This window comes from Perna viridis, chromosome 6, assembly GCF_037379345.1.
Source record: "Perna viridis isolate PV_CMFRI_1.1 ecotype Kerala chromosome 6, ASM3737934v1, whole genome shotgun sequence".
In the NCBI taxonomy this organism is placed as follows: Eukaryota; Metazoa; Mollusca; class Bivalvia; order Mytilida; family Mytilidae; genus Perna; species Perna viridis.
This window is the reverse complement of record NC_142450.1, coordinates 26,218,061-26,243,195: the sequence shown is the minus strand read 5'-3', so window position 1 is coordinate 26,243,195 and position 25,135 is coordinate 26,218,061. Positions and strand designations below refer to the sequence as shown.

General features: G+C 33.1%; 1 protein-coding gene and 1 non-coding gene across 10 annotated transcripts in view; one reads left to right on the top strand and one right to left on the bottom strand.

The window, feature by feature from the left end:
• Positions 1 to 25,135, top strand: part of LOC148614269 (uncharacterized) — a 52,639-nt gene that overhangs the window by 5,582 nt on the left and 21,922 nt on the right. For 2 of the 9 annotated variants that reach the window (XM_088588281.1, XM_088588280.1), the window contains exons 2-5: positions 8,193 to 8,302; positions 10,276 to 10,401; positions 16,066 to 16,143; positions 23,720 to 23,803. In XM_088588281.1, coding sequence (XP_088444407.1) covers positions 8,210 to 8,302; positions 10,276 to 10,401; positions 16,066 to 16,143; positions 23,720 to 23,803 — 381 coding nt within the window. In that variant the 5' untranslated portion in view covers positions 8,193 to 8,209. Of the gene's footprint in view, positions 1 to 8,192; positions 8,303 to 8,563; positions 8,674 to 10,275; positions 10,402 to 16,065; positions 16,144 to 23,719; positions 23,804 to 25,135 lie in introns of all 9 variants that reach the window. The other 7 variants (XM_088588282.1, XM_088588278.1, XM_088588284.1 and 4 more) reach the window with 4 other exon arrangements.
• On the bottom strand, positions 22,145 to 22,216 carry Trnam-cau (transfer RNA methionine (anticodon CAU)). The gene has a single exon. It is a non-coding gene; the product is annotated as a tRNA-Met (tRNA).

The following is a 25,135-nucleotide window of genomic DNA, read 5'->3' as shown; positions in this document are numbered from 1 at the left end:
ATAAATGTTTTTTTTAGATATATACACTGTATATTTTAGTCTAAGTGTGTTTCTACTTTCGTATTTAAATAAACTTCTCGAGAAAAACAAAACATAAACGAATGACAGGATAAAACTTGATGACCAGGAATTATTGCTTGGGGTATTATCTAATGCATATAGGTCTAGGGTGTATAAATATTATTTAGTAATCTAAGTCGTAATTGACTTATTGTCACAAACACTTCCTTTTTGTACATACATTTGCATATATGGCGTTATAGTATTTAATCTTTCCGGACATTTCACTCTACATAAAATGTACTATATATTTAGCACATATAGATAAGAGAAACAAAAATAAAATCTTTCACACTAAATTGCTTCGTTTTGTTTGTTTATGAAAAATGGGAATATAATTATATGTACAAGTTGATAAAACGTAGATTTTACTCGCCCCATTTATAAACGAAAGTTTTAATTTTGTTAAATATCCCATGCATTAATTCGTCTCTTTTTCACAAATATGAAAAAGCATTTTTTTTCTTTATCAGTTTTCAACACACTAACATTAATAAACAGAGAAAACAAATCACCATTACAAACGTTGATACAAATTTGTTCACTGTGTGTTACAATAACGTTCCTTAAATGCGCCTAAGTAGCACGAACTTTTCTCGAAATATTTTCTTCGGGTTTATTGACAGTACAGTTCCTGTATGGGTTAAACTTCCCACTTGCCCCATACCCTTTGCCCCATCAAGAACTCTTACCCTACCGGTGCATCTGGTCCATGCTCTCAGTTTTTAGTGGAGTCCGAGTTGCTCATTTACGTTTGTTACTTTATGTTCTTTGTTGTGTATGTCTGTTTTCCATGTCTGGTCTTTGTCCCTGGATTACATTCTTTTGATTGCCGCTATAACCTTGGTTCCCTTGATTACTCTTCCATTCCCAATTGCCCCATACCCCATTCCCCTATGCCCGATTTCCCATAGCCCCATTTCTAATTGCCCCATCCCCCATTCCCTCATACCCCATTCCCCCATTCTCGCCGAGTTCGAGAATTACCGAAATCACGCGATATTTGCATTGTTTACATGTATTTTCGCCTCACCGAGCTGCATGAGAAATAATCATGCAAAATATTCTTAAAACTATAGATATATATAAATTGTGAATGAATTTTATCTCTAAAATAATTGATATTCTTAATTTATTTCAAATTTAGAATAGGGAAACACTTTTTCAAATGTATACATATTCAGTCCCAATTCCACAAAATATCATATTTCTGTAAATTATATGGTTGCAAACAAATTCAATTTCAATAATGGATTGACATTATTGTTTAAAATGTAAAAAATGTCAAAATAAGCATCATACGTGTGGCTGTGATGTATTTTTTCAGTCCAATTTCTCAAAAATGACACATTTTTGTAAAGTGCATGTGTGCGAACACTTTTAATATACCTGTTAGTCTAAAATTCTTTTAAAAAAATGTAAAAAATTGTCTTCATCAGTTTTAAGTTGATGGCTGTGATACATATATTTCAGACCAAATTCTTAAAAAATTAGATATTTTTTTGCAAATTGAATGAGTGCGAACACATGAAATTACCATAATGGTCTTATATTATTGTTTAAAATGTTACAATTGTCAAAATAAGCATCATATGTGTGGCTGTGACACATTAATTTCAGTCCAATTTCACAAGAATGACATATTTCTGCAGATCGTAAGAGTGTGAAGAATTTTAATTTTAAAAAAAATGGTCAAAAATTATTGCTTAAAATATTAACAAATAGCAATATTAGTATTCAGTTGATGGTTTTGACACCTATATTGCAGTCAAAAATCTTCAAATGGCATATTTTTGTAAAGTGTATGTGCGCAAACACTTTTGATATACCGATTTGTCTAAAAGTATTTGCAAAAATATTAAAATTGTCAGTATCAGTTTTACGTTAATGGCTATGATACCTTTATGGTCTTATGTTATTATATAAAATGTTAAATTTGTCAAGAGAAGCATATTATGTGTGGCTGTGACACATGAATTTCAGTTAAATTTCTCACAAAATGACATATTTCTGCAGATTGTAAGATGCGAACAATTTTAATTTCAATAATGGTCCAATATGATTGTTTCAAATATAAAAAAAAGAATATCATTATCTTTTTCAATGTTGCGACAAATAACATATTTCTGCCAATTGAAAGGGAGTCAGCATTCTATTATTTTTTAAATGGTCTTGTTGATATTGCTCAATATGCTTGTCAATATTGAAATCATGCGAGTGTCTCGAACACAAAATTATGTTAAAATTTTCAAAAATGACATTTGTTTAGAAATCGTACGAGCTGCTGCTTTCACCTTGAACTACGCAAGGCAGTATATGCAAAGTATGCTTATAATGTATTATATGATATTACAAATATACATTGGACAATACAATGGAAGTGACGCAAGAAACAGGAAGCGCTAAAGTTTGTGTGTCTTGAACATCTTTTCTCACGTATTTTACCTTTGCGACATTCCAATTTTATTTTTCTCTGCTTCAATTTAGTTTTTTAGTAAAAAATAGTATTATTTTAGGCCTTGGCCATAATGGACATATTCAAATGAAACAGTGCCTTCGCACTTGCGCAATCGTATACTCCTGTGTCGACAAATTTCTTCACTTCCGTCAGAATATTTTTCAGTCATTCATAGTTCTGGTTTTCCAATCTACATATATACAACGTCGCTGACGCTACGTCTATATTGAAACAACATATAATATATCCTGTCTTTTCATGAAACACACCACGTTCAAAATATTCAAATAGGCAACAATAGAATTCCCTATACTATTTATATGTACATTTACAATGTTTGTCATGTAATTTGTTTGTTGCATGTATAGCTAATTATCAAACTTAGAAAGGCATAACTCATATGAAGTAGTTTTTGTATTACAGGTCTAAGAAGCTTTAGACCACACTTAATATATTGCTAAGCAAACAATTTACAAGTGAAAAAATTAAACGACCTCGCCTTCGATACTGTAATGCATAACAGTTTCAAAACGTTTAACTGTCATTCTATGATGGACCTAGGCAGAAGTCAATACATCATGGTATACAGAATTTCACAAAATTTGTACCAAATAGTACCTAAATGAAGAAACGCTTGGGTAACATTTCATTTTTTATTTTTCTCAATAATAAGAGGCTGAAATGAGGACCATCTCTAGATCCCCTTTTTTGGCCCCTGAAATTCATCAAAATTCCTAAAAATCACCTAATTGCGACACCATATGGAATTGCTCCTGATGAAAAACAAGGCAAAAAAAGATTATAACTATACAATTGTAGCAAATATCTTTACGTCTGAACAAAAAATTTAACTGATTTTAAGATACACTTTAAGGGAAATAACTATTGGCGTATGATAAATTTTCGAATTGGAAAAAAAACTACCAAATAGTGCCAATCTTCAAACAAAAATTAAAAACAGAATGGACGCATAGAATAGTTTCTATTTAACGATTTTGACTTACTTTTTACATTTCATCAAGGATTTATTGGGGTTCTGAGGATTAATTACTTTTTCGTAAATTTTAAAATTGCATATTTTAAAAAAAAGGATAAAAATCACTGAACAAAGAATTATCTCTCTTCAAAAGCATGTCTTATATAAAATGTATTTTTTTTTATATTAGTGCTCATTTACAGTTTTTTTTATTTTAGTTTTATGCAATACCACAATTCAAATAGGTTAGCTTACTTAAAATGTTGAAATTAAATAAAAAAGGGGGGGTTTATGTACCAGTACTCCCATACACATGGATGAATTTCAACTTCTACTTAATTCATAACAAGAACATTTGGATTAAAAATCTTGTGGAAATAACACCACAAGATTTTATATCTGTTTTGTAGATAACTTCTCTAAACTTCAGAGAAAAATTGTCTTCTCTCTTTAAAAGGGGAGACGATTTGAATAAAAATGTATTGTAAGCATAAGTTTTCATATATATCTTAATTTAAAACTACTTTTCAAGAAATTAGCAAATGTTTTAATCTAAAACACAACATACAGTAAAAATATATAGTTTTCTGAGGAGTAGCAAATAGACCGACACAAAGAATGATTAATATACATGTACATGTATAGTCATGCTTTTCAAATGGGGGTAATAAAACAGACATGCACTGTCCGTAATACTGCCTGTTGTGGATTTATTATTTACATTCTAAACTTCCATTTTAAAACTGGTTTTGCAAGTTTGGATAAATAAATAAATATCAATTTTTAAAACTGTGTACATTTTTATTTTTATTCTCTTTCAAGTCACTCATACAAATTCACAGTTAGCATATTTTAGTTACATAATATATAGTGTAGTATGCTAGTTCACAAATCTCACTCAGTTCTACATTTTTTCTTGCTTTTCATAGACAATTCCACTCTGTTTGTTTTGGACTTTACTGGAAGTCTCCATTATCTTTAAAGTACGATAAGCTTAGAGACTTTTCATTTTCTATACAAAAATCCAATCATTTGGGCAAAATGTATGTTTCCCACACTAATCACAGCCATTGAATATTTGGAATAAATAATTTCAAAAGAATTTGCTTACTACCCGAGGTTTCTCTTTCCTCAAATACAAGTTCATGTATATCACATACTGTTTAACATCTTTGTCTGATAAGGGCCCATCCAGTTATTTTTGTTTTTGTTTTCTGTGATTTGTAATTACTCTCATTAGATTGATTGTCTAATACATTTGACTGGTTATAGGTTATTGAGTCTGTGGTACTTGCCAACAAATACATATGTACATTGCAACATCTGTAGTGCTAGTTGCCCCATGGTGAAAAACGTTTTCGGCAAACACTGCGTTTTTCAAGAGGAAACTACTTTCTGAATAACCTTTCACAGCTAGGTTGTGAGCAACTAAACCTCCATTTTCAGTAATACATTTCTCTTGAGATGTGCATTTCATACATGTAGCTATATTTCACATGGTTCTTTTAAAACCTGAAATGTAGAGACCACATAATAATCTATACAAATATTTTCACTTGTAAGCAACTATACTGAAAAAAAAAACAAAAAACAAACAAACAAACAACATATCACTCTTTTAATGAATACTGTTATTTAGTTTATGATACAGAAAATATTGTTTTCATACATCTGGTATTGATAAACGGTCTTGGACACAAATGCCAAGGGTTTTCAGTACAATGTGGACCATTTGACAATGATTTGTTCTGTGTTTTGTACACTTAACTGCATAACACTGATATACATGTTTACTATTAATACGCCTACATTAAGTGAAAATTCAATAAAACTTCTACTATAAATAAGGAGGAAAATTTTTTATTTAAATGTCTTCTTAACTTATTGACAGTTTATACATAATCCAAGGGATTTTAATGTGATTAACTGCTAGATATTGTTAACACTGAGACTATTTCTTATATGAATGCATGAGAAGGGTGCAGCATAATGCCCAGTTTGCTGTAAACTTGCATTTGTCTTTTTGGGGCAAGTCAAAGGCATGCTGTTGTTTTGGAATTCTTGCACCACTCAATGTAGACCCATATTAACATTTTTTTCTGTTTTGTTTTTATCATTTATGGTTGGTATGTACAGAGTATAATGCAGTGTAGCTTATCATAACAGCTAATTAAAACCATATTGTACATGTATAATTAGAACCGAAAAAAGATATATATTGATGGTTTATGTCCTGAAAATAAAATAAGTTCGGGGGATATCGACTTATCTTGAACTATTTTGGGATTTTAAATCAGGGGCGGATTTTGGCCGGGGCATGCACCCCCTAAAATTGCAAAGCATGGGTTGTCAGGGGTATATGTAGGCTATTTTAGGTTGAAACTTTAATTTCTTGCTAATTTTACCACAAAAGATATATATATATATCACCCACTCTAGAAGAACATCTCAAAAAATTAACCTAAAAACTGCGCCCCTCCCCTAATCTAAAGTCCTTGATCCGCCCCTGTAAATCATTATAATAAAACATGCAAGGATGTCATTAAATAATTCTTTGGAATATGATATTACCCATTTAATATCACCTCATTTTAGTACAGGGTAGCTTTCTGAAATATTAAACAACTTCAGAAATTATGTGTAAGTGCAATTGAGAACAAAGGTGCCAGTGACATATTTTTCATGACCTACATTTGTACATGTAAATTAACAACCCCTCATGCTTACATCATTGTGGCAGTTCATGGCTTTTATACCTGGCTGAGACACACCAGGATATAAAACTGGTAGTCATGTATTGCTTCTCTGCCTTGTCTGTGCCAATTGACAGATTGAATTATAAATGGTAGGCAGGGAAACAGCATAATGAGTCTAACTGCCTACCTGAAGGTTGTTACTACTGTCAAGTCAAGTACCAGGAAAGGTCAACTTGAATGGTCAAACATTCTCTTCCTTAAATGCATGACAAAATGGATGATAATGAATCACAATCAACAAAAATTAGATTGAAATGGACATTATTCAAGTGACAGGAGAATATGAAAAGCTAGCTATCAACTTCAATATGCCTTGAAAACAGAAGCCCCCACTTCAGACAGAGCCTTGCTCCCTAAGTACTACCACTCTTGTGTGGTAATGGGGTGTGTGCTTTAATATTATGCTTAGTAGTCCACCATGGCATGACCATGTAGAATATAATTTGCTACATTGTACCTTTGAAAATTATAACTTTTTAAACTGTAATTTATAGAGGATGAAGTCCCCATAACGGTAATCAATAGCAATAGAATCAGATACCAAATGCAATGTCCAGTGGATATTTTGTCACTACCTTTTGTCTTGTCTCCATTGAGACTGGTGCTCTGAATGGCTGCAAAATCATAGCTACTGCCAGTTTGTTTTTTTATATTAAGTAATTTGAACTAGTAAATGTAAAAAAAACATAATAAATGAACAACCTCAATGGCTACATGTTTGCAGATAAGGACTGATACAATTTCAACTTACAAAGTTTTACCAAATTGTGTAATTTGTGAAGAAAGATAAATTGAAGATGATATAAAGCTGTAAAAGGCAGACACTTTTTAAAAATTCAGTTTACTCTACTTCATGTTTTTACATGTTACATCTGCCTCATAGTATACATGTATTTTTTATTTACCAGAATCATTTGGTACAATATGCCAATGTTTGCGCAAGTTGTGGAAATAACAATCACAGAACTATTTTTCGTTCTTTTTACATTTTATTTTGTCATTTTTGGCTCGATAGTTTTCACTCATTTTTATGCATTTCAATACCCCCTTTTAAAATTATAGCAAATAAACATAAGACAATATGACATGCATTTTTATCCTTTAAAGCACATATACTTTTAAAATCTATCACAACTTTGGGGTTTGCAAATACTGCAGAAATTAATATTTTCCAATATTACCTGGTTTTATTGTAGAATGACAGTTTAGAAAAAAAAATTAAATACCGTCAAAATTTTATTTCACAGCCTCTACCATTTTTTCATGACAAAAATGTAGTTAGTGGTATTCACATTATATTAATTTTGTCGCCTCTGTCCAATTTCGTTTCGAAAAAAAAAAAAAAGATAAATGAGATAATGTGCTCGAATCTTAAAGATAACTATAACTTGTATGTTTTGAATTATATGGTACGTGTTTTTTTTAAATATTTTATTTATTTATTTAATATATATATTACTACCATACATCGTGTACTAAGTTACAGACCTAGATTAATCCTACCAGGACGAATGACCCGGCCAGCGAAAGCTATATTTTTTATATAGCCTAGCTGGCCGAGTGGTCTAGGGCGCTGGACTTAGTGCAGGCGGTGTTGTCATAGATGCTACACTGCTCCATTGGATCGATCAAATTGATACAGGGAAGATATATAGACGTATAGAAAGGTTCTAAAAAATTCCCAACGATGTTAGAACTGTCAAATTTGCGAAGCAAATTTTTGGTCGTTCGCTCCGCGGGACTCGAACTCGTACCGCCGAGACATCTATGGCAACACCGCCTGCACTAAGTCCAGCGCCCTAGACCACTCGGCCAGGTAGGCTATATTAAAATATAGCTTTCGCTGGCCGGGTCATTCCTCCTCGCAGGATTAATATAGGGCTGTAACTTAGTACACCATGTATGGTAGTACGGAACAGTTCATCTAGGTTTTATTATGTAGGATAGAGGATCAAATTAATGATGCATGTCACAAAAAATCAATATGATATAACGTCTCAGAATGTGACGATTCTATTCGATAAACTGCTCCATCGGATCAATTTGATACAGGTAAGATAACGTAAACTTATAGAAGGGTCTGAAAAATTCCCAACGATGTTAGAACTGTCAAATTTGCGAAGCAAATTTTTGGTCGTTCCCTCCGCGGGACTCGAACTCGTACCGCGCCCTAGACCATTAGGCCAGCTAGGCTATATTAAAATGTAGCTTTCGCTGGCCGAGTCATTCCTACTCGTAGAATTAGTCTAGGGCTGTAACTTAGTACACGATGTATGGTAGTACGGGACAGTTCATCTAGGTGTTATTATGTAGGATAGAGGATCAAATTAATGATGCATGTCACAAAAAATCAATATGATACAACGTCTCAGAATGTGACGATTCTATTCGATAAACTGCTCCATCGGATCAATTTGATACAGGTAAGATAACGTAAACTTATAGAAGGGTCTGAAAAATTCCCAACGATGTTAGAACTGTCAAATTTGCGAAGCAAATTTTTGGTTGTTCCCTCCGCGGGACTCGAACTCGTACCGCGCCCTAGACCATTAGGCCAGCTAGGCTATATTAAAATGTAGCTTTCGCTGGCCGAGTCATTCCTACTCGTAGAATTAGTCTAGGGCTGTAACTTAGTACACGATGTATGGTAGTACGGGACAGTTCATCTAGGTGTTATTATGTAGGATAGAGGATCAAATTTATGATGCATGAAACATACTTATTTATATAAGTTTTCAAGAATTGAAGACCGCCGACATAATTTAAAAACAATATATCAAATTATGCAGTTGGTTCCAACGTAAGTTGTAAAAAAGAAGCGTTGTAACAAAGCTGTTTGATAATACCGCTAAAGAAGTCAACACTACGCCTATGGGCAAAGTGCTTCGACGGATGTGCAAGTTTAATCAAGCGAATCAATATTCGTCCAGAAATCAAAGGAATGTAATCCAGGGAGAAAAAACAGACATGAAAAAACAGACAATTACAAAATAGAACATACAGTAACTAAAATAATACATTTAAGTGAACAAAAGTAAATGAGCAACTCGACTCCGCTAAAAACTGGGAGCATGAACAAAGTCCTCTGCTTTTCTTGAAACACCCACCGTGTTGCTCATAAAAAGTCAAGTCCGAGTAAGACGAAAAAAGAAAGGAAAAAAAATGACAGATTGAAAAAAAATCAGTTTTCATGGTGCAGAATATCAAAAGATTGATTGATTGATTAATTATTAGGGTTTAACGCCCGAGTAGCAATATTTCAGCTACATTCAGGCGCAAAGGTTCCTACTCCTATCAAATACCACAGCAGGGTTCTTTAACATGCGAGGAACGTGGCATCTTTCACAATATGGTGCACCAATATGGTTTGCGATCAGGTTTTCCGTCTTATAGCCTGACGACCCCATGGCCAGCATGTAACACACCAGGGGTACCCCATTCCACCACCTGGGGCACACATACCAGTTGCTCTGTGGGCAGAGGAGCGCCTAGCCCCCGGCTAGGTTTCTGAGAACTATTGAATCGCCTTTTACGACAAGCTGAGCGCTGCTGCAAGCCTATTCTTATGACACCAGGACCTGCACGGGGCGAATGTCAAAAGATGAAAAAAATGTAAAAAATCTAATATATCCATTTTCAGCTACCGCTTTCAATTAGATGTTTTTTTTATAAAGTTACATGAATGTGTACTTTTTAATTTAAGGAAAATATATCAACTCAAATTTTTACCCAGAATTTCCGGATAAATCTTTTGAAATCCGATTTATTAAATGTAATATTCTTTTATAAAACTACAGGTGCTTTTTTGTGCATGAAATGGGCGAAATGCCACTTAATGTCTTTTTTTCAAATTTTAGCCATTATGATATTATACATGTAATAGCGTAACTCATATGTATCAGCACAAAAAGTATAGTAAAGTAACCATAAAACATTTAAAGAATTATTAGATCATACATGATTAAATGGACAGTAGAAAAACGCCAAGTTTTACTCATTTCTAAATGATAATATTTTTATTCCAGCCTTATAGCTTGAAAAGAGCTTCATTACATATCAAGGACTTATATAGTAATTTCAAAGAAATAATATTGTCCCGGAGGAACGAATGGCGAAACATAGAACTGAATTGTGTTCAAACTGGAATGATGGTAAGTCATATTCATTAAGACGTATTAAATAGAAAAAAAATATATTTTGACCATTTAGGTCCGATATTTAGTCATCTTAATGTTCAATATAGCCACTGTGTCAATGTACTGTAAATAATTTATAATGCGTCACGAAATTGTTTTATGTTCTAAACATGAAGGTGAAATATTCGTATTAAGTAAAGGAGGTTTATGGTCCTCTAATTCACGCTGAAGTGAAGTGATACAAATGTTGACCATGTTGCCACACTATTTTTTTAAATATTTATTTTTTTTATTTATGAAGGAAATGTATAATTTTCTCCAAAACACCGATATGTATACAAACTGAACAATAGCTAAGTGTAATGTGGCATACTTAGACTGAAAAGCATCAATCATTCGATGTTTTATGCACCATGAATCATCTTTCATTGGTAGTATCGACATTAACTATTGACCAAACTATGTGATAGACGGAATGGCCTTTCATTCCGTATTGTCTACTACCCTTTCATCTGTGTTAGTATTACTTCAGAAAATGCGTATGTATTTTTCATATCACAACTCATTCGTTATGTTGGAGCTTGCCGTAAATCTGTGCAGACTTTTTGTACTGCGTAGAACTTTAAGCTTCAGGGACATGTTATGTTAGCTACAAGATGGAAGTATACACTACAGAAGTTTTATGGTCGTCATCATGAACTCTTGGATCGCAACGATGTATCCATCAACACCATGAAAACAGATTTTTTCAACATGCCATAGCTTTTTTGTCCTCTTTCGTCTACCACGGACTTTTTTGGGCACACCTCGGCGGGTGCTCTAGAGAAAACAGAGGACGACAACACCACCGGTGTACCTGGTCTATGCCTCAAGTTTTTAGCGGAATCCGAGTTGCTCATTTACTTTTGTTGCTTTGTACGTATTATTCTGACTTTTTTGTATTCTTTGTTGCGGGTCAGTTTTCCATGTCCGATATTTTTATTTCCGCTAGAATCTTGGTTCCCCTGATTACTCTTTTGAATATATTAGTACTTACAATTTGCAAAACAACAAAATAATGCACAGAATTATTATGACCCGATCAGACCCAACTGAGAAGTAGTTTTGTTTTCTGAGTATGGCGAGACATCGAATTAACATTAAATTAACACATTCTGGTTTTTTTATTTGTTTTTTTAAATAGCAATTTAGCATCCTGTGACCGATACTGCTACCGAATTCTCCAAAGAAGAGGTTGTGGGAAACCACAAATCTGTGCTATCCTCTTTTGGTCTCTCTACCAAATTATGATAGTGATTTACCGTCTATGTACTGGATTCCTAAACTTCACAAGAATCCATACAAACAGCGTTTCATAGCTGGATCTGCATAATGTACCACCAAACCTCTTTCAAAACGTTTAACTTCTATACTCACAACTGTCAAAGAGGGTCTGCAGTCCTACCACAACACTTGTTACTCCCGTAGTAGTATTAATTCAATGTGGATCCTGAAAAATTCGAAAGATCTTTTGGAGACAATCAGTTCAAGACTATTATCTGAATATAATAGCATTAAAACCTATGATTTTTCAACACTGTATACTGCTATTCCCCATACTCAGTTAAAATCCCGACTTAAAAACATTATACATCGTTGTTTTTCCAAAAAAAAGATGGTACACCTAGATACAAATATATAGTTCTTGGTAGAGATTCCTCATACTTTGCGTTTGATTTCGCTCCTATATTTCTTGAAATGCTGTCTTATTATTACCCCATAAAAAGAAAAGAAGGAAAACAGTTAAGAGACGTTTCCTTTCATGTATAACAGTTGAAGTAACTTGTTTATTATATCCAACACAAAGTTGCAGGGCTTTGATTTTTTATCTGTTCATGTATCAGTTCTTACGTCCATCCCATCGTTTGCCTGTCCGTATGCCCGTGAGTCCGTCCCTACGTCTTGTAGCCTTGGTAACGCCTCACTCAAATTTTGGTGAAAGGTTAGTAGCAATTAAATCTAAGACGCTTTTCACAGACATCGGTCAATTCTGAATATTTTATTTGGGAATATAAGGATTGAGTTTTTTTTAAGTGTGTAAATATTTGCGTATTTGGTATTGTGAGCATCTTCACTAAATTTATTCATATCCCATTTTAGTCAGTCAATCACACTAATTCGAGTATCTTTTTCGGATGATAACCTAACGCAAGAATGAAAGATCGAGGGTCCATGCCTCATCTGTCAGATTAAAGCATATCTTGCAAGACGACAGGGGTCCACGGGGTGATATTTTGTTGCAAGCAAAAAAGTAAGGTTACGTATACATTGAGTATAACAAATATAAATGTCAATCCTACAGTCTTCTTTTCATTCTTCACTCGGATATTAATTTGAGAAAAAACCTTTCAATGCTTCAAGACGTTAAAGGCAAGTTAGCAATGTCCATTTTTAAATTCCTTCATTTTTTACGTAAATTGCATTGACAGTTTTTTTTCAAGGGGACCAAGGCGGTAATCAAAAGAATGTAATCTTGGGACAAAAACCAGACATGGAAAACAGACATACACAACAAAGAACAGCATTTCTAATTTCCCCTCTCAGAACAGAAGCGTCCAACTACAGTATATTGGTTTCGTTAGTATGATGTCTTTGTGAAGTTGACGCAAACATCCGTAGTTTAATCATTCCTTTTTCAGCTTTTAAAGTAACAACTCTGAGTACCTTTGACAACATGAGAAAACTTTATATAAAGTTTGACGTCACTTGACCATGATTCACATCAACAACTATCTTGTTTCCAAAACATTTTTAAAAAAGAATACAGTTGAATTCTAAAAGAATCGTATTCAAATGATTTGTCTGTTTTGAAGAAATGATTGATATTTTGTTCAGCATGAAAAAAACTTTTTTTCATATGGAATAACTCCTCACTTATAGAATAAATAGGTGATGTGTTTCGCAAATACTACAGGAACATATTCTCATATTATTTGTTTAATCTTTTTCACGCTAAAGACACATTGTACTTTGACATGCAAATAAATACGACGGAGTTTCTGATCTTTTTGATGGTTTTGTTTTACAGAAAATGAAGGCAACCAATTGTGTTATGTCTTAGATATAGGGAATTTGTTTGGACATATATCCTGTTACGTAGTTTCTTCTCAAGTCTTTTCTTTTTTTTACTTTAACTGCTCATGAAAGACTGGATTAAAATTGAAGGTTTCGACTCAACTTTTTGATACCTAAATTTTCAACGGAATATTATTGGGTGCCTCAAGTTCAATAAATAAAATTCTACTTACATCATCTGTACATTCCTTGAAGCATTATTAAAAAGGGTGAACATTTTAGCAGTTGATGTGGTTAGTTTCTGCTTTGTGACAATTTAGAATATAATGCAACGATACCAATTCGTGTGTTTGGCACACATTTTGGAGGCGGGTGCGCATTCAACGGAACTAAAACTCAGTTATGATGCGCAACTATTATGTTGTATTAAGGAACATTCATGTTTAAGCAATGGATAAACTGATAAACCCGAACAAAATCCGGCCACAGCTGCAATGCTTGTAAAATATAAAATCACATCATTGATCTTCATTTAGTGAATACATGAATTCAGTGTTTTCACAATATCATTAAAGATTGATCAAGTTAATCAAGATTCTAGCGGAAATAACAAAAAAGCAATCCTGTGACAAAGAACAGATATGGAGATCAGACAAACGCAACAAAAAACATATAATAAATAAAATAATTCATACCAAGGAAAAAGTGAATGAGCAAATCGGACTTCAGTAAAATATGGGAGCAGGTGCGTCGGTAAGATAAGCGTCCTATGTTTTTTTAAGAAACTGGAGAAACACACCGAACGAGTTGATTATAAATAGACAAGTCTGGGGTAGACAAAAGAGGAAAGGAAAACTATGACACGTTGAACAAATCAATTTTCATGGTGCAGATGGATACACCATAACGATCCGCTCGTTCAAAATGACGACAAAAAATCTTATGTAGTGATGACTTCATTCTTGTAGCAAAATAACCCTGTTGCAGGAGACAAGTAAAATAAGTCTAGCGCGATTCAAAAAGTCTACGGTAAGCTCTGGCATAATGTATGAGTTGTGATATGAATACTCCATACGCAGGTGCTAAAGAGTTTGTTAAAAAACGGTTTTGCTGGACATACATTCCAGTATTTTGAAGATGGTTTTAAATTATTTTTCACAAAGCATGAGGAATCTCCACCATATTTTTTATCTAGGTGTATCGTCTTTTTGGAGTAACAACGATGTATAATGTTTTTGATTCGGGATTTTAACTAAGTATTGGGAATAAAACGACTTGTGGAAGTTCATAAAATTTATTGTTATAAGAAATCTAATGCAATATAAAGTTTTGTGCTGTTTAAGTGGGGTTCATTATAATGTTGTTGCATTTGATTATTTATGTTTCAATATCCTTTTTATTAAGATTTTTCCTATCATAAAAATGTTTAATATTTCTATTTAGGAGAAATATACTTTACCACCAACAGTTTCAAATATTATGCTATGAGGGCGTTTATTTCAATCCATACAAAAATTAGCCATATGTTTGGTAGGTGACCTATATTTTACTCCTGGTCGTGACGTATCACAGCACGATCAGCTGTTAAAATCAGAAAGCTAAATCGAATTAAGAAAAAAGAATCAAACACCGCTTTTACCGCGAAAGATTCGGAAATCTCAGACACCCTTTGGTAAGATGCACCTGCAAGAGTTTTTTTTCAATGAGGCGGAGCCACTTAACGTCATGAGGATTAAACGTAAAACAGTTAGACATCATGTTTCCAGAATTAGTATTTCAAAAAAATATAAATAGGGTTTCATTGTAGAAGTAGCAAAGTCCAACTGAAAATCTGATTCTTGTAAAACATTTCCACGAAAATGAAAAAAAAAAACATCTTCTGGATTTACTGTTTAATGGGTCGACAAAACAATACACATTTTGGTCATGCATGTAATATAATGTATCTTTCTATTTCATTTTTCATGAAGTTCAATCTATATTTATCCTATAATCCTTACTTCGAGCAATTCAATATTTTTTTTCTTGTATCAAGATATGAATTGATATTTTGCTTTGGTATTAATGAGTGATTAAATGAATTCAATGTAAAACGTGATGATATGGACTGGACTATCAAATTTAAAAAAAAAACTGCTCTTTTATAAGTTACGAAATACCAACTTGGAACCTATAGACATCGACTACAATTACTGTGATTTAATGATGAAATCTTAGTAAACAATGACACTGTCAAAAAAGGGTAAATGAGCGAGGTATGTTTTATTTGACAGATGCGTAGTTTCTATCTCAGAGACGATCTCGAGAAAAAAAGATATCTTAAGGTAGATTTGAAGTCCTACCGGATTGACAACCTACCAAACTTTGACGTTTACAAGGGTATACTTTATTACGGTGTATGGGTGTTGTTTGCAGACTAGCAAATTCTTATGCTTCCATGTCTTACCGAGTTTTTGTTTTTGTTTGTTGTCTTGTTTGCCTTTATATTCAGTTTTGATATATAAAAGGTAATTTATTCTGTTATCTACAGTGTTTAGTCACGTTTTACCTGGTGATTCTGAATTGTCATATTGTTTTGATGTACCAGAATTTTGCCGATATATTATTGATAAACACTATTTACAGGAACAAGACGTCAGAAGTAATATTTTTGACACTGTGACTTGGAGTTTTTTAACAGTTCAAAGGACTTACATGTTAATTGTAAGTATCAATATCATTTATTTTAATCGGAATTATTCTATTCCTATGACATATACTTGTCTAAATAATCGTTGTTGGTATGGTTGTAACATTGCTTAAAACCAAAAAGTCTTTGGTCAGTCTTTATCTTACTGACTATAAAGAGTCCAACACTGTCAGAAATAAAACACAAAAATAAACACTTTGGTCTGTCATTCATGCAATATTAAAAGTATCTTTTTGAAGTGTTACGTACTTCAATTCGATAAAATTCGATATATTGTGCTAGTATTCTACCCACAGGTGCCCTAGACCACTCGGTCAGCTGGGCTATTTTTTATACCCTATTTTGCCGAGTGGTCTAAAGCGCTGGACTTGTGCAGGCGGTGTTGCCATAGATGTATCTGCGGTACGAGTTTGAGTCCCGCGGTTGGAACGACAAACACAGTTCTAACAACGTTATCTTCCCTGTATCAATTTGATCCAAAGTAGCAGTGTTGCAAATAGAGTCGTCACGTTCTGAAACGTTTGTATAGTATTGAATGTTGTAACATGCATCGTTAATTTGATCCTCTATCCTACATAACAGCACCTAGTCGTCATAGAAAGGTATGAAAAATTCCCAATATGTGGAACTCGAACTCAAACACACAAAGCATCAACTCTTTACCATTCACGAGAGAGAAACCATCTAAAATACCTGTAATGATACATTATTTTGTCATAATAGGCCCAATATCCCAGTATTTGTCGTTTGGAAATTGTGATTACTTGTGATTACTCGCCAAATTGAAGGCGCATGTGACAAAAGCAATAATAGATTTCTCGGAAGTATTAATATATGCGTAACTTTGATGTATTCGTTTACTTATATGACATAAAGCGTGATTTACAATGTTTAGACATCTTATAAATTTACCACTTGATAGATTTGGTTAAGTAGATTTCTGCAACTGATTTTTTGAACCCTCCAAGTTAGTATTTCGTAATGGACTACAGACTATTAATGAATGCCAATCAAGTTGAACTGTTATCCATATCGATCCAGAGGAAGGAATAAGTATAAATGGAAAGTAGTACTCCCCTTGACTTTGATATGGATCGCTATTGCTTCTAAATTTGCTCATATAAGGCCGATTGGTTTCTGTCCTTGATTGGATCTTCATCGGAGGCATTGTGTGTCGATGTGTACATATATTCTTTTTTTTTCCGCGGTGTAATTAGGTTATCCGTTGGTATTAGCTAATTATGAAATGATGTTATCCGGTTCCAATTATGTTGTCCAGTTGCCCGCTGCGGTTATCCAATGACCCGGTTATTTTTTTGACGACATCTGGGGTTTTGTGTTGTAATATTGTTTCGTTTGGAATTTGAAGTACTGTACTTTATATTTAAGTACAGAAACATAATATCAAAACCGTGAACAATAGTCAATGACACCAAAAAAATATTTAAATGATAGTTGTCTTTTTTTGATTTTCAATGCAAGGTCGGACTGTGACATCAGATTGTCCTTTGTTATGAGTTCGTTCTTGTTTAATGTGCTCTTCCTTGAATTGATCTCGCCGGCTGTCTGATCTTGTTAATATCACAAAACATACTCCTAAATATATCTCTATTTATTTTGTATGATTCTGCGCCTTCTGATGCAAATTATGGGCTTGATTTTTATAGCTTCGTGTTTATAAGTGATGACATGATTTTGATAAGGATGATGAATGGCTTTCAGGGGAGACATACTTTTCAGTTTATTAAGGGTAGAGTCCTTCAACCAATCCTCGCAACGATTTGACGGATCGATGACCGTTGACTGATTGACTTCTGACGGATCGATGACCGGTGACCGATCACATCGCAGTTTTGTTATGTAAAATGACGTAAGATCTGTTTTGAATAAAAGAAACTGAAAATAAAAGTATAAATTTGTGTTTAGACATATAAAACTATGTAAATATGTGTAAAATTGACAAAGAAAACAACAAAAACGAAAAATACATTAAACGCTCTGAGGTCATGTGATGCGATCACCAGTTAAATGGGTCGGTTTGACGGATCGATGACTGACCGGAAACTGACCGATCGCAATTTATGTTACACGGATCGGTTTAGGTACTGTATCAGATAAAATGAAATAGAGTATTGAAATCTTTCAGGTGTTCTTTTCTACTGCCCTTTAGACAATTTATGAAAGAAAATGAGAATAAAACTTTAATCACCAAAGTCATGTAACATTGCAATTAAAAACAAAAATCACCACAGTGTAATTTCAAATAATAAATTATTTCATTTTATAGATAGAGGTGTTTAATCGAATGTTCCAAGTGTAATAAATTCGATAATTTCACTCTCGGACTTTCTCCAACCAAATCGTCACAACTTTGAAATCAATCCACCGTTCAAAAAAATAAAAAAATAATGTTGAAAATAACAACAAATAATTGAGTAAATCTATATGATAAATCGGATAATCAATTTGCTAGCGGAAATAAGAAAAATATGATCACTCATGCCAAGATTTAACTCGTGCGCGCAACCAGTTCCACACACTCGTTAAATCCAGGCGTTCTTCGACACTCATGATCATATTTGGGTTATTCACTCCTTCCAATTAAGACTTGACCCAACTGTTCAGATTATCTTGATTGTATAAAGCTAAGCTTCTCATTTGTTTTAGCTCACCTGGCCGAATGCTAAGTGAGCTATTGCCATCACTTTGCGTCCGTCGTCGTGGTCGTTAACAATTTTTCAAAACTCTTTTCCTCTGACCAATTTAAACCAAACTTGGTATGAATGTTCCTTGGGGTATCCTGCATAGAACTGATGTGGAGATTTTTAATCCATCGAAAAACATGGACGCCGTTACTGAAAAATAGAACGTTGGGGTCAGACAGTAGTTTATTTCACATATATCTCAAAAATCGTTTGGTTTAGCCAAATTCTGACGGAGTGAAAGTGTTCAACATGATGAGATCTATCTGCGGTGAAATTTTGGTTTTAATCCGTTATACCATGTTGGAGTTATTGCCCTTTTTCGACTTTTTGTGCTATTTTGAATGTTATTTCTTTCAAAAATCTTCTTCTCTGACACCACTTGACCAATTGGAACCAAACTTGGTTTGAAAGTTTCTTGGGGTATCATGCATAGATCTGATGTGATGATTTTTTGATCCGTTGAAAAACATGGCCGCCTTTACTAAAAATAGAACATAGGGGTCAGATAGTAGTTTTTTTAGCATTTATCTCCATAACCGTTAGGTTTAGTTGAATTCTGACACGGGGTAAAATTATTCAGCATGAAGAGATCTATCTGTTGAACCAGTTGAGCGATTTAGGCTATTAGGGGCCTCTTGTTAATATACGTATTGACTATCAGATTAAAAACATTAAAACAATATACACATTTGTTGAATATGCATGTAAAGTATTTTTCGGGTGTAACTGGTTTCAATCAATTTCAGGAAGATAATGTGTGTCCCAATTTAATAATTTCAAGCAAATACGATTATTTAAGATAGTTTCTGATTTTATTTTTTTTTCATATTACAACAAGCAGTTGTAATATCATGCATTTGGTCAACTTTAACAATTTTTTAAAAGTTTGTTTAAGTCAGGTATAAAAGGAGAACAGTTTAATCGATAATCAATGAACTCGACAAGCGTAAATTAACTATTATGAGATTTTTGTTCACAAATAACAACGAAAACATACTTTTAAAACTATGGTATTGATTAACTAACTTATATCTTTTTGGCACTTGTTTTTTTCTTATCATTTGATATGTATCATTTAAGCATATTGACATAAAAATTAACTAATAAAAATAATCGGAAAATTTAAAGAAAAATACCACCTATGCATTTAGTAAGATTATTATGAAAAATTATGCACGTGCAACAACGAATGATTAAACTTTAATGCAAAATACGCTTTGGTAAAATGCACAAGGCTATACAAAATTCGAAATCTGTGAGATGTATGTGAATAGCATTTTTGCAAAACTCTTCTATCTGAAAAAAATCGATAGTTTTTATAGACGTTATTGATTTTCACCAATAGCGTCCGATTTGCTTGTGACATCACTTAGTCGGTTTGGTACCGATGCAAGTATTGCATATATGTAATGAACAAAAATATTCCGCAGATAATTCTACGATCTTGTTTTTTTTCTGATAACCAAAATCATGCTGTCTTGTAAAGCTTATGATTGCACAAATAATAAAAAAATAAATATTCAAACACGTTTTTCGACCGGTAACACATAAACTTTCCGAAAGAAGATTTTCCTCAGAAATACTATTGTTCTAGCTGCAAATATCATCGTTCGCCGTTTTCTGAAATTTGCTTAGAAGTCCAAAATGTGTGCTTTCTTTGGACATCGTAACCAATTACCAATTTATTTCCACTCAAGAAAAGGAAACTATTTTTTTTCAATTTAATTTTTATGAACATTTCTCAAATTAGTTTCGATATTCATTACTTAAATAGTCAAACAGAATAACTGTTTGAAAAATGTAATATTTCAGGAGGTTAGGTAAACCTTAAAATCTTAAAGTCTTGGTAAGAAAAAAGGGTACATTTTCAAACATATTTTCTCAGCTTGTAGGCGGTTGACGACAATAAATTAATGACATGAAAGGAAATAAAAATACAATTTTGTAAATTTTATTTTTGTTTTTATTTTTTATTTTTATAACATTTTTTTGTCAGAAAAAAAAATCACAGCGTCTAGACTTTCTTAGTTCAAACAGCGAAAGAGTGATATTCCTTAAATATTTATAACAAAAAACAGAATTTATATTTCAGATAGATGAAATAAGTTCTGATTCGTCTTAAAAAAATTCTCAGATAATCCTCAACGAGACAATACCGTTTCTCTAAATTTAGACATAATGACCCTTTTTTAAAAAAGAAAGTTCTGGTACATGCTTCTAACTTCCTTGGGAATGTTCATGAAAGTTACTGAAACACTGCAATCAGTAAAAAAACATTGATTTCCTGTCCAAAAATATTAAAATTAATAAATCGGATACGAATGTAACTAAATTGACCCTGCAGCTTGTCATAGTGTCAGGTAATTATAAATGTATAGCTGCTGTGCAAAGTATGCTATATATCTGTCATATGAAAAAGGTTTTACAATTTTATATTGTATATAATTAAATGTACCGTTATCTTTCACTAGACTCGGTTTTAAAAGATATGAAGCATATCAAACTATTAAATATTTGGAATATTCTAAAGACTTGAAACACGCGTAATTGTAAGAATCTGGTATAATGCATACGTACTCCTAGCTTCTTTCGATTGCTATTTAGTTTAATTGGTTAAGTATAAAGGTGTCATATGATAGGTGATATCAAATTTGTGTTTACATAATTGAAAGGTACTGCTTGTAAATCAGTTGAAGAAAAGTAATCGAAATTCGAATAGTGACCAAAAGGTAAAATCCAAGAACGAAGACTAAACAGGGAAAATAGACACACATACTAGAGAACACGAAACCACCAAAACTGCACGTACCAAGAAATAAAAGTAAATGAGCAACCCGCATTCAAATAAAAACTGGGATTATGGATCATGTGCACCGGTAGGGCAAGCATCCTCTGCTTTTCAGGACAGCCCGCCGAGTTGCTAATAAAACAATTAATCTTGACAATACATTATAATCAAGATTAGACTCTATCAATATATCCCTGTTCTAGGAACCTTATTGTAAGAAGGCAAGCGCAATACAAAAAGTGTGGCATAATGTTTGAGAGGTGATATGAAAGCTCAATACGCACGTGATGAAGGAATGTTGTCACAGATGAATGGAAAGGTGACAATACGTGCACGTGTTCAACAGTATTTATTTGAAAAAAAAAAAATTTGCTACACAAGTCGACTATCAGCATATATCTAAGTGCTTGATTGGTTCATATAAAACTAAATACTCACTGGTAAAACATGTTACAGATATACATACTAAATTTCTTTTGGATAAGCGTAAAAAACAAATTAATAAAGATAAAAAAAAATGATTAGCAGAGCGTGGTTTCGATCCACGGACCTCTGGGTTATGGGCCCAGCACGCTTCCACTGCGCCACTCTGCTCATACTTCCTAATGGCATATTTTAACTATTTAATATGGCAAGGACACCAATATATTGCATCATTTAAAAATATATTATCAATGGTCTATCAATGGTCTGATATAGTGTTCTTGTCTGCATTTCCAACTGTCATTGTCATTTTAAAATCAACTATTAATTTACACTGTTTTCGCTTTAGTAGAATATTATACCGTTGCATATGATACACATGCTGAAAGCGTTTCCCGCCATATCACACCAAAAAAATCATATTTACCGCTTAGTACTTCGTCAGCCCGCGTAGCTCAGTCGGTAGAGCATCAGACTTTTAATCTTTCAGTCATAAAGTTCGGTCAATAGTTTTCCTTCATCATCAATCTTCAAGTTTGGGTCAAGATATGAGGCTGATTTCACAGTATCTGTAGTATCCTTTTTCTAAAGTTTTTTTGGGGCAAATGTGATGTAAAGAATCCCCGAAGAAAGGATTGTTTAACGAATATACATCATCTACATAGCGGAAACAGAGATCAAAGGAGCTAACCAATCATAAACGTGAAGGAATAGGTCAGAAATTAGAAGAGCACAATTTGTTCCCATTGGAATGCCGACCGCTTGTTGAAAAACTCGTACACCACACTGGACAAATATGTTGTCGATAAACAAAAATCCAGCGTTTTGAAAACATCTTCTGCGGTATATATGGAAATGATTTGGAGTAAACTTTTTATAAAATATAAAGAATGTACATATTTGTATCATGCTGTACGTTTTTTTTTTTTTTTTTACTAACAACGATGTTTAATGTTATGAGTCGAGATCTTAACAAAGTATTGGAAACAAAGTATAAAGAGTTGAAAAATCAAAGGTTTTAATGTTATTGTATTCTAATATTCTTGAATCGAGGGTTTCCAGAGGATTTTTCGAATTGTTGAGGATCCACATTGAATTAATACCACTACGGGAGTAACAAGTGCCGTAGTAGTACTTGAGACCCTTTTTGACAGCGCTGAGTTTAAAAGTTACAAGTTTGGATAGAGATTTGATGATGCACTTGCAGATCTAGCTATGAAGCGTTGTTTGTATGGATTATTGTGTAGTTTAGAAATCCAGTCGTAGACGGTAAATCACAATCACCTTCTTCGGTAGGGAGATCAAAAGAGAGCTACACAGAATTATAGTTTACGACTATTTCTTCTTTTAGGAGTATGGTAGCAGTATAGTTCTTTTTACTGCTATTGTCTAACTCTTATAATAAAGATTTGATGTGATACGTTTTGCAGACACAGACAATGTTGTTTGTGGCTTTGCCTGCTGGTACGAAAATGTAGGTATCGTGAATAGTAGACAACAATGTTGCTACATCGGGGTCTTTGAAAACTGTTATAGTATTAACAGTCATTGAATGATGTTGCTACAGATTGACGTTGCGTTTGGATTTGACTGGGGATAATACTGAAAAGCTTGACCAAACAAGTCAAACAAATTGGTAAGAGAATCCTGACAGAATGTATTATTTATTTACAGTGGAAATATATTGAAAGATTTTGTTTCGATACCTTTACCTGTTTTTTCTTCCAACTTTCGAGTGTAATAAACAACGTACAAATCGTAAGTATTAATATATATTTATTAGCTTTAATTATTCCTCTATTAAGTTGTCATGGTGTAAGCCTATGTACAAGTTTTACGTATCACTTTGAAATTAAATTAATTCTACCATTGATCATCTAGATTTGTCGTCTTTATAATACGAAAAAAAAATAAAAAAAATAAATATATGACATTGATAGCTATTAACACATTATTTATATTTGAGTATACACCGTCTGCGGAGTTGGATTAACAAACAATGTAATTGGAAGTAATTAATTTTGGCGCAAATTACAATATGGAAGTTTATATATATAAACAAGTTCCATGATACAGTTTAAATTGTAGAATAAATAACAACGGGACAACACATCAAATCACATTATTCACTGTCAGCGCTTTAAGCCTGTTGGCTCCTCAGACAATTAATGAACATCGTTTACGGCAACGAAGCGACCATTCAAATTTTCATGCAACGTCAAAACAAAATAGAAAGTAATGTAATTTCACTTTCAAAGGATTGAATTTTTTTTAATAAAATTGTTTTCTTTTGTTTAGACGCATTGTCTTGCTGTCTAAGAATATTTATTAAAAAATGGGAATATTTTCCACATATCTCGTAATGTTAATCTCAGGGTGAGTTAATGACAGGGGAGACCTTATTTTTTATTTTTGCACCCTTATTCTATCAATAATAATAATCTATGGTCACTGGTCGGTACAATGTAGAATTGGTTACAGGAAAGACATTTTCCGACTAGTAGTTGATTGATGCATTTATTCGAAAGGTTTCTGCCAATGTAAATGTTTTTTTTAATTCCACTCCCTTGTGTATTCGCATGTTTCATATAGTTTTTGGAAGAGATTCCTCATACTTTGTTAGAAATAATTCCAAATCATCTTCAAAATATACAGAGGAAGATGTTAACAAAATGCTGGAATTTTTAATCGACAACATATTTGTCCAGTGTGGTGGACGTGTTTTTCAACAAACGGTCGGCATTCCGATGGGAACAAATTGTGCTCCTTTACTTGCTGACCTATTCCCTCACTCTTATGAGGATGACTTTCTAGCTGATCCGATCAGAAAGAAAGAATATCGTTTGGCTAGATCCTTCAAACTCAGTTTCCGCTATATAGATGACGTATTATCTTTAAACAATCCTAATTTCGGGGATTTGATATATCGCATCCACCCAAGAGAACTTGTAAAGTCAGCCTCATATCTTGACCTACACTTAGAAATCGATGGTAAAGGAAAACTGTTGACCAAACTTTACGGCAAATGTGATAACTTTTCATTCAGAATTGTCAACTTTCCTTTCATCTGTGGCAACATCCCTTCAGCAC